Raw genomic sequence first — 17,454 nt, 5'->3', positions numbered from 1 at the left:
GAGTAAACTCTATTTTAGATACTGACATGTGTAAACTGTATTTATGTGTTAACTTTTCACTGTGTCCCTCATGCAGGTTTTGACCTCAAAAGGGCTCAGAAGGCTTCCTCGCTGACTCCTGCAGTGTGCACTGAAATTTCCATCCAGTTTTTTCTGTGAATCAGAATAGATTCACAGGCGCTGATCTTAAAAGTGCTCATCGTGTTCCAACCTAGTAGGCAGCTTCCTATAGAAACTGACACAGCAACAGCACCCTGTTATTCTATTGTGGCCATAGCAGGGTGTGCATGCTGTAACATGCACCACTCCATCTACTCTTTTTAGCTATTTTCATCACTCAACTAATGACATCAACCTAGAGGTGGGAAATGAGGTTGTCTCCCAGTCTTCCACTCGTGACCATTTCTCTGTAAATTATGTTCTTAGTAATGATCTCGCACTACTGATTCTTGGCTTTACTGGTGAGTACGTCTTGTATTTGTTCCCTAAACCCTTTCAGCTTGCTCTTAAAAACGTACGACCATATGCTATGAAGATCTTCTTAGCTCATCTCCAGTCAGGTTTTCATGCACATTTGGTATAAATTTGAATATCCAAAAAAATCTGCATTAGAAAATGCAAATTAATAAGTTTCTATTCAGTAATGTCGCATGAATATCAGATGTTAGGTCTGAGCTGTTAGACTATTACAGAAGAAGAGGGCACAGGGAGATAAAGCAATTAAAAAAAGTGCAGTCAACCATCCAAAACTGGAAAAATCACGGCACCATTTTTCATGTCTTCGTATATGTCGTGTGTTATGTCTGCTACAAACGCACTTTGTCATGTTGTGTTTTTACCTACGCACCAACTTTTCTCCTCAGCCTGAATGAAAAATGCTCTTTTGATTATAGTGTTCACATACAGTACTTCTATGTTCAAATTGAAAGTGCTAAACAAAAACAAGTGGATAGAACCAGACACGGTCTTATTTGTTGAATCAGTTTTTATCCAGTCCTGTCACATTCTGCAATTAAGATTAAGGTTTACACATCACTGATTTAATTGTGTCATAACGGTTTTGGTCGGTGGCTGCTGTTCAGTCACCTTCTCCTCAAGTGGTTTCTGCAGTGGATGTGTTGACAGAGGTCAAATGTTCTGCAGTGACACTCCTGTGGTGTGTTGGGTCTCTCTTGTGAGCCATGTATACCCGCTCAATAGGGATTTCCCTAATGGTGTCTGTGAAGAACCTGATGGTGGCACAAACTTTGGCAAAGGAGAAATCAGTCCACTTTAGTGTGCACCTCTATCTGTACTCATCATTTTGTGTGGCATCAGATTTATGTTTTTCTAGATCATAGGGTGCACTGTGATGCAGTTTGATGTTGTTGCTGGTATCACAGGGGAAAGTTATCCTGTGCTTGCTTTAGTATGCTACATGAAACACAGACTTTCTTTGTGATGCACGCAGCAGCTGGTAATTTGTTACAGTGATGGGCTGAGAGTGAAGCCCCTGCTGACACAAGAGACTTGCTTATTGGCAATGTTAAACCACTTGAGGTGCTTATGAGTGGATGGGTTTGGATCCTCCAGGCACACTCCAGTGTGAGGGCGGCTGCCTCAAAAGCCCTCTGTTATGTAACGGTGAAGATTTACCCCTGTTGTTTGCTTCACCAGCATGCCTGCAACATTTCTGCAACATTTCTGGAATCTGCCTTTTTATGTGACCCAATGTCATGGCCATTGTGTTGTGTTGGTGGAGTGCCAGCTATTGGTTTTGCTCCCTGAGCCTCTAGAGCCTGTTTGAGGTCAAAACCCGAAGGAGATAGAATAGTAACACTAGTTCTAAGAGCTACAGTCAGAGCCCTCCAACCTCGGCACCCTGCTTCTTTTTCAGTTGCGGTCCTCTAAGGGTACATGACCACTTATACAACCTGTAGCCTGAAGGGGCTGGTGGGTCTGTTTTTGCTGGCCCAACAAGAACATGCAAATTTCAGTGTGGTGTGTCATGAAAAATGTGGAATCAACCTGTGGGGCCTGTTAGAGGGCTGTGTGTGAGCTCGGAGGACAAGGATTACAATTTCTAACCTCCCATATATGTATGTAATATAGGGTAAACTAGTAACAAAATAAGTCATAATCATAAATAATTAAAGAAAATACATGGAAAATTATTTAGTTAAACCTAATATCACTAATGTCCTCTGAGTCCTCTGAGAAATAACAAGGAGCAGTTTAAGTGCATGTTAATAACCCAAACAGAAGAGAGTAAATCAGGTAACTGAACACTGTGAGCAGGCAATTGTAGTCTAATGGCTTAGCGTTGTTGCAAAAACGTCATTTTTTTCTTTTTACTGTGCTTAAATAACTTGTAAAAACAAACAATACATTTATAAAAATGTAGCTGTTAACTAAAGCAGTAAGATTACATTACAGTAGCCTCCAGTGAAATGCATACTGTAACTGTTTATAAGTACAATACAATCAGTTAAATGATCTGAAAATATAGTTCTTCATTCTTTATGGGATGAATGTTTTCTGTAGCTTTTATAAACTTATGAAGCCAACAAAAATAATCTGTGCAAAGTAGTTCTCATAGTGCAGTACATTAGCACTTTCTTAGAGATAATCAAATGTGCAACTATAAAGTGTAACGACTGCTGCTTCCTGAAGCCGCACTGATATGACCAAATGGGAAACCAGCTAGCAATTTACAGTCCTGTACCTACCGATCCAAAACTTTGTCACCTGCATAAAATAAAAATAAAAAAAAATTTGTCACTTAACATCATTTCCACGCATGCACACAGTAAGACTTTCTCCTTTTGTGTGAGAGGGAGAAGACTAATAGGATAAAACGGGAATTGTCTTCACAACTGCATCATACAAAGAAAAGGTAAAATCATTGACAGACAGAACCATCTCAAGATGGTTGCACTTCTTAAAGAGAGAATCTTTTCAAAACACCACATTATCTTTTTGTGAGATGTGAAAGCTGGTTCAGTGATGGCACCAAGCATTCTTTGGGGGACGAGCAGGATGCAGCACTGCACTCAGTTCCAGTCCTACCTTACAGTAAGCCATTCTCAACAGGTTTCCGGGAAGTTCTACATGTCCAGTGAGGGAACAGCAGTAGAACTTGCTGTTACACATACTGTAAGTAACAGTATAAAAGTCAGTGACCGCATCACACTTATATATTATCTCCATTGAGTCTGGGTTGCCCAAAGTGGGAGTGCAGTGGCGGCCATCACCAGCAGTAAGGAGGGTCCACAGGAAAGCGATTTGCCTGCGGCGGCTGCTCGTTCGTCGCTTCTGTCAGCACCGATCACAGGAGCCTCTGTTCCAACAAAGACAAACTCTGTTGTGCAGCCATCAGTGCAACCACTGCCGCTGCCAGAACTACTGCCCTCGTCACCTGAAAAATCACACAAATTAAATGTACATAACAAATTCTGTCATATAAAGTATAGCTCCAATGCCCAAAAAGTTGTTATGCATGATGCAAAATGCATCATTTGAATCATCAAAGCATTTCCTAAGCAAACTGAGAATGTATAAATGTATTTAGGTAGTTTTAACATTGATGGCAGCAACAAAAAAAGATGCAAAAAGTGTAATAAGGCGTAAATAACATGCACATGTGTATCACTGACACAAACGCATTCATTGGGATTTTAGGAAAAAACTATCTTTGTTTTCTTTTATAAATATTAAACAGTGAAGTATAGTCTATTCTAACACAGTGACAACCTGCTGAGAACAAGATAGCTCTAGAGCTAGCTACCTCAGTTACTGACATGACAATACTTTTTTGTAAATGTCTGTAAACCATACCTCTTGTTTGGAGCAGTGCATAATTTAGCACAGAAAGATTAAGTAAAAGTGGATGTTAGTAAGCTGCCTTCCTCTCTTCAGGCTCCAGTTTTTCTAAGGCTCTGGCAGGACAGTTGAACACTTGCACAAATTTGCATATATACCAGATTTCAGTGTGAAAGGATTTACTTAGCTGTATGGGGAATTTTAACTTTCATTTATTGATTTCACGTAGCAAAAATATGTCTGAGGTGATAGAAAAATGAAAAAATGTTGGTTGTGTGTAGTAGTGTGAGACTAAGGTTGATCTATAAACAAATCTACATCACTAACATAGCACAGCAGCATAGCATAGGTTGTTTTATTTTTTTTCTTATGTTGCCTGCTTCTGTGAGATATGAACCTATGCAACGATTCTCGCTGCTTCAGCACTGGATCTCTGATGTTGAATAAGCCACCACTCCAAACAGAAAAACAAACAACAAAAACTAAAATGGAGTCGAGCTACAAATGTTTGCGGGCAGTTGTCACGCAGTCACACATTTTATTTACAGCTCAGAGAATATCCCAACTTGTCGGCTCAAGGAGATTCACAGAATCAGCAACAATAGTATTTGAGATGTACATCTTCCGAAACATGGGCTAGGTTGTCTATCATTGTATGTGTCGCCATACTTGCAGCTATTTATTCTCCTAATAATGTCAGCCTGCAACACTGATGCACCCTGTGCAGCTGTTTAATGGGTGGCTACATGAATGACACCTGAGATCTTACACACGACATATTGGATAACTTACTGGAGTCCTGGAAGAAAATGTCATTTCCATTGTAGGCATTCTTTAGCTTGTTGGTCATGACCCGTAAGGCCATGATCTGCTGCCGGATCAATGTGTCAGGCCTGGTGATATCCACATCCACCTCTGGGTTGTTCACCTGGTTAGTTAGACCCTGCTTCACCACTTCAGGGAAATATCTGGAAGGAACACACACAAAAAAACCTTTTATCTAGTATCTAATGTCTTCATGTAGTATTACAAGGCCTGTTATTTTCTGCATTTACTATCAAACGAGGGGTTGACAAATGAGAAGTTGGCAGTTTCTGTTTAAAGAAACACATATTTTCAAGTCAGTCTTGAAACTGAACTTGTATTTGTACATTTTTCTCTTCCCTATGCTGGTCACAAAGGCGATTGTTATTTGAGAGATGAGGGACAAGATTCACAGGCCTCACAGTTCAAATCAGGCCAAAGCAAAGCTTGTAGGTTGTTCAATTTTTGCATTGCTGGGAGGAAACACAAAGACAGAATTTGCACTAAAAAGACTGACTCTGGAAGACAGTAGCTTCCCATGTCTAAATGCAGACTCGCTCATATTGGTTTCAACTGAACTTTAGACCGCCATTGTCCTCATCGCTTACAAAGGAATTCTATTAGAAAGGGACCTTTTCAGAGCCAGTATGGAGTCCAGCAACCAACGACTATTTCGGTGTATGTACGAGTATGTGAGCATTGTTTAAGATATACTCGGGAAATGTGAGTCTGCCCTTTTAAAAATAATACAGTACCAAAAATATATAGCATAAAAAAAACACAGTGTTGACAATGAATGTTTTTTGAAGCCTATGCTATTTCATACGTTACCATCCAAAAACTGAGAACTAAGACAGCTGTACAGTCGGCAATCTACTACAATTTGTGCTTATTTAATTATTTAAATGAAGCCATGAAGCAGCTTCACTGACAGAGAATAAGAGGCAATCTACTGTAAGGTGGCCGACAGAGCCCAACACACTGCGACTTCAGAAATACACATGGTCAAAACAATAAAATGAAGAAACATTATTTTAACAGCATACGCCTCACATTTATACAAAAATAGCTGCAAATGAATAAAACATGTTTGTTTATACTGCCTGTCTGTGGGGAAATCGGTGCATGTGTCCCTCAGTTTGCTTGTGTTTTATCTATTTGCAATGATGGCTTCTTTTTAGAAGCTACTTGTATTGTATGTTGTCGAAACAGTGAGAATGTTCTCTTTATTCACCTGTATTGTGTAAACTGTTGCCTTTCGATGTCTGTCTGCCAACAAAGCAGCTGATCCAGTGGTTGTGCAGCCACTGGGTCCATTTCTTTCATTTACTGAGGTGTGTCTGACATCCTTGCTTTCTCTACATCACTACACAGATAATTTCTAGAAACTGTGGAATATTTTATGATCCTGGGCAACAGGCTGACACTCACAAAGCAGACAAACTGGAATTAGAGACAACTGTAAAAGCTACTCTTTGTAATGACAGCTGCTTAAGTCAGACAAAATGTAAGCGTGTCAGCCTTAATAGTCACTTTCATGTTGAGAGTGGATTCTCTTTGCTACAAGGATCCACAAATGACTATATTTTAACTTAATAATTTAAAAGCAATTTAACAGCTGCACAATGAAAATAATGACATAATGCAAAGACAATACTACATGAAAACTGCAACTGGCGCTCACAATGAAGACGTTAATTGCCACATTGTCTCATTTATGGAACTTGTAGTTGCATGTGTTTTATTAGTATTGGTTGTTTTTTTTCCATAAATTCTGCACAAAGTGAGTTGTACGGTTTGGCCCTAATTAAATAAGACCCCAAATAGTGAGCACTTTGCGGGTGATCCTAAAAATTGCGAACATGCTAACAAGGTGAAGGAGATCATATTTAAATAAGGATTTTGTGTGTTTCACTGGTGTCTGTCATGGAGAGTTTGCAGAGCAACGAGTGTAAATGCAACAGGGAATTAAAAAAAAAAAAAAATCCAAGTTAGTGGGAGTGGCCAATAATCACTTCGATGAGCTACAACAACGAAATCTCATCATTACAGGAGGAATAGTTATATGCAAAGATCGCATCTATAACTCTGGGGAGACCCAATAATCACCTACTGTAAAAGTCCCGTTTGGCATATACTCTAATCAAACATATGGATTAGTTTATATATAAGAGGTCCAGACAAAAGCCACAAAAACCATGTCCTTCTACTCAATTGTGTGTTGGTTTTTGAATTAAGTCCCTCTTAACAACTAGAACTAAGTTGGTAGCTATGATTTCATGACTTTTGCTCATTTTTAATACAAAGTTCTCATTGTGCACCCTTAGCAGAGCAGCTTGTGCCGCTTTTGCAGGTGTTATTAAGTTTGCACATGATTCAGTCCACACCAACCATTAGTAAATCAGGGGCTTTGTGTTTAAGTTACAGGAGAATCTGATGATTTCACATCGTTCAGTGCCTATCTGTTAGTGACGTTTTATTGTTTCTGGGCAATCCAGTAACCACTAAATTTAGAGCAATCTTTAAAAATGGTACTGGCACAAATAAGAGAATTAACATGTCTTTTATTGCACCATCTGGTGATTTTGTTACTTGGAGAGGGCCAAATAGCTGGGGTGATATATTTTCTCTGCCAGTGTCTCTGGTTCACTGTCAGAGAAAACAACTCACTGTCCAATCTACTGTACGGTTTGGCGATACTCTACATGCTACAGTGGTGATAAGAGGTGTTGGACACTCCTCAGTCCTCGGGGTATTAGAGCCTCAGAGCTTATATAGAAGTTCTCCACAGAAGTACCAACCATTGAACTTACAGACAGTGTGTTAATCTGGGAACACAGTGTGGTTATTTTAATCCCTGGCAGGCAAAATGTGATAACCAGTGACTTTGTCGTAGTTATAAAGAGTTGCAGAAGTCCTCACCTGCCCTTAGTGTGGCTGTTCCAACACTGTTCCTCGTCAGACTCTGTGAGCTTGCCCTTGGCACAGATGTCATCTGGCAGGTTGGACCAAAACCTCTTGGACTCCTTCAACTTCTCTTTGATGTCACTCACCTGCCATGGGCCAGAAAAAAGGATAGAAATATAGGAGATTGAAAATGTTGTATTTTAAAGGCTGTGAGGTGAGAGAAGTCCACGGTCACACATAAAAACACAACCTCTGCAGCTCTCAGAATGAATATTACATTGATTTCTTTACTTTCACTTCAGAAACTTTCAAGAGGGTTTTATTTGTTGATGCTAGTAGTAGTTTACTATTGATGCTTTAAAAAATGAAAAAAAATCATTCATACGTGCTTTAAAAATAAACAACAAAATTAACCAAACACTGAGACCACAGACTCCAATTATTTAATCTCCGCATAAGAGTGTGATTCAGTTTGATTTTAAACATTCATATGGCAGTAAAGGATTGTCTAGTTGCACAACCCTTCTGCTCACTTATTCCATCAAGAGAGAACACTTGTTGAACTGCCCACATTTCTTTTTCTTTTCAATTTGCTTCTTGTCCACTTCCATCCATGTTTTGTTCATCTCTGATTCATACAAGACAGACTTTGAATTTGATATGTAGCATGAATGGTCACCCCCGACTGATTCCATCTGGACTCAAGAAGCTTTACTGGGTAACCACCAAATAAGAGAAAGAAATATGGTGATTAAAGGTTCAAATGAGACAGTCTTCCTTCTTGCCTTGGCCAAGCTCTCTAATTACACAAAAACATAGTTTTGTTGTTTATGTGTCAAGACAGTAACAAATTAGAATTAAACTCTGTCCTGTCAGTAATTACAGGCATTCATACATCTTCACTTCAGAGACACAAGAAAATTGCAGAAAATGGGCAAAAAAAATGCACAATATGTAGAAATATAATGTGTAAGAATGTAAAATGGACAATATGTAGAAATATATTGTGTAAGAATGTAAAATGGACAATATGTAGAAATATATTGTGTAAGAATGTAAATTTGACAATATGTAGAAATATATTGTGTAAGAATGTAAAGCTTTGTTAACTTTGTTTATAAAATAAACCAAATCATATTCAGTCACAGTAGAGTGGGATGACATACATTTTACAGCACCTATTTACTTGGAAGTAATTCTTAGTGAATAGTATTCTAGAAAGGAATAGTTCAGCATTTTGGGGAATACGCTTTTTCACTTTCTTCCTGAAAATTAGAGAAAATCAATCCAGTTATGTCCGTTCTTTATATAAAATAGCATTGAAACTGGTAACAGGCAGACAATTAGCCTGGTGCTGTGTAAAGGAAACAAAATCCGCCTGCGAGCAGCTTAAAAGCTCACTGATTAACAGCTTATATTTTATTTGTTCAATCCGTGCAAAAGCATCTTGCCAAGAAATAGTCCAGCACACAAACCTCATGTAAAGCCACAACTGTACTTTTTGCAATAAAATGCAGTGATGTAAGAAAATGTGAATCTTTTCACACAGTATATTCAACACACACAAAAACCAGACCAAAAGACTGCTTGATCAGGACCCAACCTTTGGCAAAATTGCAATGTAAGCCGATCTGGACTGCCTACAAAAGACACATTGCTATTATATCAACTGTAATACTAGGAGCCACATTTAGCAAGTTTGTTGACAGAAGATGGAGCTCAGTTTGAAAAGGTGAAATGGCATGTTTAAAACTATCCATGCACAGACAACAGATGTGGAATGGTGACAACATGCGCCTAAGGCTGAGTATATTCATAATATACTTGTTCATGTTATCAGAGAGGAGCACCAGACCTGTGTGGAAAATTTTTACACAGCTGGTCATTGTGAAGTTGTAAAATACCAAACACGTCCACTTTGAATCTTTAAAAATTACATTCCTATGCAACTAAACTGCAAACGTGATTAAATTTTTGTAGCAAACATGATGATGTGTTGTGTGTGTTGTGGTGCTACTAATGCTAATGCAGACATTGTGTGTGAAAAGTGACTGTTGTCACTGAAGCTATTGACGATATTTTTCTCGATTAACTCAGCCCAGCCAGTCTTTCTCTGACCTTAATTCAGTTCTATGGTGCCTGAACCAAACCATAAGAAACATTAATTTGTTTGGTGTCACATATCACATATATTAGCGTGAAAAAAAAAAAAGAGCTTGATAGATATTGGATATTTTGACAAAAATACAACAGACTTTGACCAGGCTAAAGTTGTCATATTTTTCATTTTGAGCTGTTCAGAGGTCAAGTTAGTCTTAGAGTATGCTTTGAATCTTCATCTTGCTGGATGCCACAGTTGTGCTTGAACTTTAACTCACAGGCTGATGACCTAACGTTCTCCTTTGGGATTGTCTAGTGCAGAGCACAGAATTCACGTTTGCCTTAAATATGACGAGTCACGCTGGCCCTGAAGCAGCAAAGCAGCTCCACAACATTGCACTTAACTCCAAATGTAATGGGACCTATCTTCCAGACAGTTGAACTTATGACTTATCAGTGTATAGACCATTTTTCCATGAGGGTTAAGGGTCATCTAGATCTAGGTGACCTGTGGCAGAATTCAGAGGAGCCTTAATGTTCCTCTCCGTTAGCAGTAGTTTTTGCCTCATCACTCTCCCACGGCGGTCATTCCTACCCCGATAGTGGAGTTATGATAACTGACCCTTATTTGGGTTAGAGAAACCTGCAGTTCCTTGGATGTTTTTCTTGGATCTTTTGTTACTTGTTGGATGGCTGTCACTAGTCTTGGACTAATATTGGACTGTGAGCAGCGTCTGGGAAGTTTCACCATTGTTCCAAGTCTTTTCTATTCGTAGATAGTTTATCTCACTCTGGATCTATGGAGTCCTAGAGCCTTAGAAATAGCTTTGTTACCCTTCCCAGAGGTTGATCAATGTGGTTTGGTAGTTTTAGGGATGAATACATTTCCCCCTAGTCCTACCTGCATTTCATGTTTCCAAAGGTTGTTTTTGTTTTATGTTAAATTTAGTTTAAAGATCAGGAAACTTGTGTGTATGAGAGAAGTGATCAGGAGGAGGATTCATATTTCTTCACAGCACTTTACATAAGTTATTTTTTGTTTTTTATTATCAGTAACAATACAGTACAAACTCCTATTTTGTTAATCATACTACGCTCTTTCCAGATAACACAAACAATATCACAAACTACACACAATGTTCAAAATTTACCAGTTCTTGGCTATAGTATGTTGTTTTCACCTGGGATGATGAATTCTGTGTGGGAGACGAGTGCAGCTACACCACAAAAGCATACAGTAAGTGAGAATAAGAACATAGGTGATAAAAACTCAAAACAAACAACAATTTCATAGATATTATACCCTGCATCCATAAAACAAAATGACGCCACACACTGAACCCAGTATTAGACAGGTGATATATCCATTGTGAGTGAGTGTGTAGGTGTGTGTTTTAAGATATATTTTGGCAAGAGAGAACATTGTTGATGGGTCACGGACATCTCTGTGAAATTCTATTGCTTTCAACAGAGTAGCAATTTTTTCTGTAAATTGTTTTGGACTTAAACCAATTTCAACTGCTGAATTCAAGGCTCTGAAAAACATAGGCTGCAAAATATGTGTCTTATACTATGTATACCCATATAATTTAAAAACAACATCTGATTGAATGCAAAGCCCAAAGGCTCAATTCTTAATCTTAGTAATATTTCAACAGGGTTTCCAAAGTAAATAGACATGTATATATATATATCTTACTTTAACCCAAGAGTTGAGGCCCTATGTTATTCATAATTGTTTGCTTAGAATGACCTTCCCTGGCTAAAGTCTTAGTTGTAGCTGTGGTTAATAGAGTTTATTTAGTATTCATTCTGAATTTAGCCCTTGGCCGAGTGCTGCATTAGTAACTCTACAGAAACTAAATAAAATTTTGAGAAATGTAAAATAAACATGAGAAATTACACATTTCCTACTCCTCCTTATTCCAACCCAATTAATTAACTAGTGTGGAGTGAGTGACATGAATTAATGCCTGTTACCTCAGGCCATTTTGTGTTGATACACAGGAGAGAAAATATAGCTGACATTTATTCTGAGACTCTGACATATAACCTGCCTGTTTGTAGCAATACATGTTTTATTTATTTTTTAGTAAGCACCATATGTGTTTACCCATAAAATATATCTAATGCAGCTTTAATTTAAAAACAATCTCAACTCAAGTGAACTCTTTTAACCTTATACAAGTTTGGTTTAACAGTGGAACTCAAATAAATGGAAGGAGAGGTCAACAGATCTATCTCCATGAGAACTCACCATCTGTTGACAGGCCTGTCTCCTAAAAATGATGTTTCTATACAACTAGACTGTAATCACAGTTTTTTAGGGAATATGATTGCAACCAAATTATGTTTTTTGTTAACATGAGGATATTGTGACTATTAATCCAAATGGCAAGTTGCAAATAAGCTGATACTGAACATGTTATTAAAATGTACTCAGGCAAAAGATTTTTTTTCCACTAAAATATCTGATTTACAATATTACATTTTCGCTTCTGCCAAAATATCTAATGTTGCAGTACATCATACACTTTTGTTACTACAGTATTATTAAGTAGCGCTAGCGGATAGGTGGAACCTCCAGAGGGTTACTGTTCCATAAAAGCTTCATCACCATGAGTCTTGAACTATGAGCACAACTAGGAGCTCTTGTTCTGAGAGTCCTAGAGGACCTGTAAGTAATGGGTAGAGTACATACGGCATGCAGTGCATGGCCTATAGTGATGTAGTGATGCTTTTGTACTCTGTGTTTTTATGAAGTCTGTTCAGGCAGGCCTTAGCATGTGGAAGCACTGCCTAGCACAATGTAGACCACAACTGATACAGCTGTGGTAGTCACAACTTCCTTTACAATACATCTCATTTGTTCATCTTCAAATAGATGATAATTTGAGTCTTTAACAGTTCCTTCATACATCAAAACAGCTACCTTTCCAGCAGTGACTTACACACATTGTCAGATTGATAATCTATTTACATATATATGGCATATTTCAATAAGTGTAATCATCTATACATCCTATTAGCAGACCAGGTGTCATAGACTTTTCACTAGTAGTAAGTGGTCTGTGGATATTTTTACACATGAAATCTATTAGCAGATCAGGCACAATGTGTTAGGCTGAAAATCACAAGTCAGGTGTCAGAAAAGTAATTATGTTCTCCAGGGTTGCACTTCAGCTCCTGCTTGATAATATATTTTTAAGTCATCAATGATTTGTAATAGCACATCGAAAGAAAGAAAGAAAAGGAGACTTTATGAAAATGGGAGAGGGAGTAACAGTAGGCTGCTGGACATATGCTGAATAACAGCTGCAGTTTCTATGAGGAGCAATACAGTAGGTGGCTTATTACAAATACAGAAGCCACAGTGGCCATCTTCAAAAAATAACAGCACATATAATAATTTGTTATTTATTTGAAGCCTGAAAAACTAAAAGTAAACAGCACATTCATTTGTCAAAATGAATTTCTTTGGATCAGATGGGGGCCCAGCATGGTTCATATGGACCTGATCTTGACTACTACAGTGACTACATAGTGCCATCTGTGTATGATGGAGGTGGGAGTGTGCTGATATGGGGCTGTAAGATTGCAATTGGTGTAGAGGAGATGACATTTTTAGATGCACCATGAAGTTTGTAAACTCAAATAATGAATGAAAAAAATGACTGCCAGTCTCAAGACGCTTGGCACAAGAGGAATTTTCCAACATGACAATGATCCTAAACATACTGCAAAAATCACACAAGGAATAAAAAGTGACACTATCACCTGGCCAAGAATGCCCCCTGACTCAAATTCAATAAAACACGTTTGGGATATTTGAAAGCTGAGGGAGGAGAAAAAAAACCCTAAAGAAAAGAATGTCTGAAAAGAATCACATGTGAGTAACTGCAGAACTCTTCATGGTTCATGTCTGCACTGGATTTATTCATGTCCAAGAGTATCAAATAAGGTGGGTGTAAATATCGAAAAAGGATTTAATCTCACTAACGACTGCTGTAACCCTGCATTAAATTGACAGGATATGCAGTAGTTGCTGGATTCAGAACTTTTAGTTAGCCAGCTTGTTTTATTATTAGTCCCTTCAGGATGTGAGACTGGCTGTATTTCTGTGTATCAGGCTGGGGAGAGACAGCAGAAAGAGAGCAGGCACTCTCAGGTTAGCTTTACCAAGCCTGAGGTAATAACCCAGCGAGCAGCAGCATTTCTTTATCTTGGTTTTGGCCATGGGCCACAGTAGCCTGTGCTTTCTTCAGTGAAGTCATAGCTGAACAGAGTACACACCTTTCCAGTGTAAATTAACTCTATTCCTGAGGGGGCTTGGAATATGACAACTTATAACTACTCTCATTATGCTAAATAGCTAACAATGTTACACATCTGTATGTGGCAGATGTTGTTCAGAAAATTATACCTCAATGAGATTTAAAAATAAAATTAAAAGGTAGTAAATACATAGTTATATTTGGGGCTATCCAATTAAAACAATTGCATGATAATAAAGGACCACCAACCCTGTCCTGTAACCCTTATTCTCCATGTCTGGAATCAAACTGGTTTCAAAAAAGCTTATTTGGATTAACATATTTCTTTTAAATTGATTGAAATCACCCCACAAGCACAAACATTTATCAATACACAATGTGAACACACCATCCTTGTCATGTTCTAGTTACACTAAGGATTTGGGGCAAGTGCATACTGTACTGTGAAAAAGCCTTGGGTCTTAACAGGACATGAAAGAGCCTGTACCTACAGGATGCCACTGTAGGAGACTGCCCTCACATTTGATGTAATAATCCTGTCATGGAGACACCAAAGCTGGTTAGGTTTAACACATCCTGGTGTGGCTCTGATTCATGAAGGCCCACAACAGCTGAGCACAAACAAACAACAAACAAAATATGTATCAAATCAGAATGTGTTTGATTATTTTACTGCATAGATCGCATGGTCCATTCTGCCAAGAGTGTCGGCAAACAGAAATATTTCAGGTGAAGTGGAAGGAGGGTGGAAGGATAACTCACACATAAACATAGATATAAAAAATCAATTAAGGATTAATCTGGCTACAGATGAGTAATAAAAAACATCATATAATATGTTCCATCTGGATAATATAATGTATAATCCACACCACAGTGTCAAGAATTCAGCTTATTCTTCTGCACAACTACAGCTGTAAAGAAACACTTGGTAATAAACTAATACACACATACAAACTCATGCACTGAGGGTGAAATGTGCAGACAACATTCTAGCTCTAAGTCTTTATATGAGTGTGTAGAGCAGTGAGTGACTCCAGCTAGAATAGTTACTGTTTTCACCACATCTGTGCTACTGCTGCTACAGCCGCAGGATTAGACTCAGATGAACCTTTAGTATTTCTCCTCTTGACAATTGCAGCCCTGAATTCACTGCTGCAATGTTTTAAAGAAACCTCTAAATAACTAATGACTAATCTAATAACTTACATAAACCACAGGTTGATTGGTAGAAGAGATCAAGAACAATTATGCTGTGTTAGCATTAACATTATACTCAATTTATTTTTATAGACATGTATCCCTTGTCTACTATAGACATGTATCCCTTGTCTATAGTAGGAACTAACACCAAATGCCTTGAGATGACATAAAATAGACAATCTCCCCATCCCATGCAGGATCAATAGCCAAAAAAACATATGAATACAGTACTAATGTAGTCTCTACTTTCCTTTGTGTACTGCCTGAATTAAAAAATTTTATTCAAGAAAAGCTTTATTGCTGAGTCTTGGAGGTGGTGTCAAGTGGTTGTTGATTTATCGGAGCATGTAGGGCACCTTCCAGCAATGCATGTTAATGTAGGTCCAGTGTAATTAGGACTTTCACAGCTGAGTTCAAACTATCAGTCATACACAGTTGAATCTACATAGCAGTGATCTAACCCTATTAAACACAGAGTCGGATATGCAAATCTGAAAGAAGTCAGTTACTTAGGTCCAGCTTCTCATCAAAATCTTTTTAAGCATTTGTTTTCTCAAGCTTTTGACTTGATATATCACATCCACTATGAATGCTGATCAGTGTTTGAGAACGTACTTTTGGTCCATCTTGTACTGAAAGTAAACTGGAACTGTAGTTCACTGATAGTAGTATTAAAGTATTAAACACCATGACTGTCCCCTGCTTACATGCAGACCATTAACAAAGTCTATCTTAATCGATTTCACAACAACAATGTGATCCACTATGACTCACTGTGTTTGAGAAGAAGGCATTAATCGTAACCAAAGCATGCACCACCAGCTTGTCAGCCTTGTGAAATGACTCATACAACACTCACTTTTGGGAAGAGTGAATAATAAAAAGATATTTTCAAGACAGAGAGAACTACAGCACAGGATGCTTGTATCTGAGCAGGAACATTGATTTTATCTACCAGGATATAATGTTTCCATCTGTACAATCACTGATAATCAGAGCTGATGGCTAGGACAAGGTAGATGCTTTGGTGCTAACCGCAGCACTCAGAGGCTGAGAATTTTCCTGACTGACTCATGTGATAACAAGCACAGAAGGTCAAGGTAACATCTGCAAAGAAAGATCGAACATTATGGCCATTACATCGAGAATAATAAACATATTTTGTGGTTAGATGGTCAGTGGTAAAGGGGATAAACCTGTAGGACTGAGAAAGTCAAGGAGCTTCGGTAATGGTCCTATTTGTTTCACATAGGCAAAATCAGTTATCACAACCAGATGTCGAGTTTGTGGAGAAATGGCTGACATGGGAAATAGAAACCTCTGGTTAGTAAGAGTACTTTTAAGGAGGCTGGATATCTCACAGGATCAGCAGGTATCAGAGGAGCAGTTTGCAGAAACTTCCACATAAGGTCTCCTTCAACTGCCACCTCAACTTTTAATGCTACATCAAAGTGATGTGGCTTTATACGTGGCATAACACATTTTTACTTATGCTGGCTGAAGGATTTAGATGCTAATTTATCTTCATTAAAAGTATGAAAAGTGCTCACAAATGGCTGGCTGTTAAGTCGAGGTGTCAAGTGATAATTTGCACAGCAGTCCAAGTTTATTTCAGCTTTAAATCTTACAAAAAATGAACTGGTTCGTGCAACATTTCACCCCTGTAACTGATCGTGTCAGATCTAATTAGACTATTATTGGAGATTCTGTAACAACAACAACAACAACAACAACAACAACAACAACAACAACAACAACAACAACAATAATTATTATAATTATAATAATAATAATAATGTCAACATCTCCCACATCTACAAATTTCAACAATAGTTAATCAATTTGCAACTTATCCCCATGACAACTGTTGAAAAGCTATTAATAAGATATTACACTATATTTATTCTAGTAGCTGTAGTGTGCTTGCGTGTATGTGTGCGTATATGCATATATTTGCTTTTTGCAGTTCAAATTAGCATTACTGTGTCACCCTGTGCCTAATACAGCATGTAAAAAGTCGGCCGTTATCAGCTGTAATTAGGCTTGAGCACATTAATAGATTAAAACAAACAAATAAACAAATAAAAAAAAAAACCCTCTAAAGAGAAAGCAGCTGATATGGAAGAACTCTTGCATCCACTCGGAAAGTAAAATCTGCATGTTGGACTTCTTCATGAAACACTAGATCATTAAATATATGTTGTGTTGAATTGTATTGTATTGGATATATTGTTATATTTATTAGCATATTTTTGGTAATAAGTTCATTTTAAAACATCAAGTCAATTAATTACTACTTTCTCAAGATCTCATTGTTGAATTGATTAATCCTTTGTCTGGCTGTCAAACTTCCTCGTTCCCAAAA

General features: G+C 37.9%; 1 protein-coding gene across 1 annotated transcript in view; it reads right to left on the bottom strand.

Moving 5' to 3' along the window:
• Nucleotides 1-415: 415 nt before the first annotated feature.
• The window catches only part of gpc6a (glypican 6a), a 108,802-nt gene continuing 91,763 nt past the window's right edge, over nucleotides 416-17,454 (bottom strand). The window contains exons 8-10 of the mRNA XM_026377694.1: nucleotides 7,528-7,658; nucleotides 4,594-4,769; nucleotides 416-3,397 (exon numbers count right to left, since the gene is read on the bottom strand). Coding sequence (XP_026233479.1) covers nucleotides 3,180-3,397; nucleotides 4,594-4,769; nucleotides 7,528-7,658 — 525 coding nt within the window. The 3' untranslated portion in view covers nucleotides 416-3,179. The remainder of the gene's footprint in view (nucleotides 3,398-4,593; nucleotides 4,770-7,527; nucleotides 7,659-17,454) is intronic.

Source organism: Anabas testudineus, chromosome 3 (genome assembly GCF_900324465.2).
Source record: "Anabas testudineus chromosome 3, fAnaTes1.2, whole genome shotgun sequence".
In the NCBI taxonomy this organism is placed as follows: Eukaryota; Metazoa; Chordata; class Actinopteri; order Anabantiformes; family Anabantidae; genus Anabas; species Anabas testudineus.
This window is presented reverse-complemented; position numbering and strand designations above follow the sequence as displayed.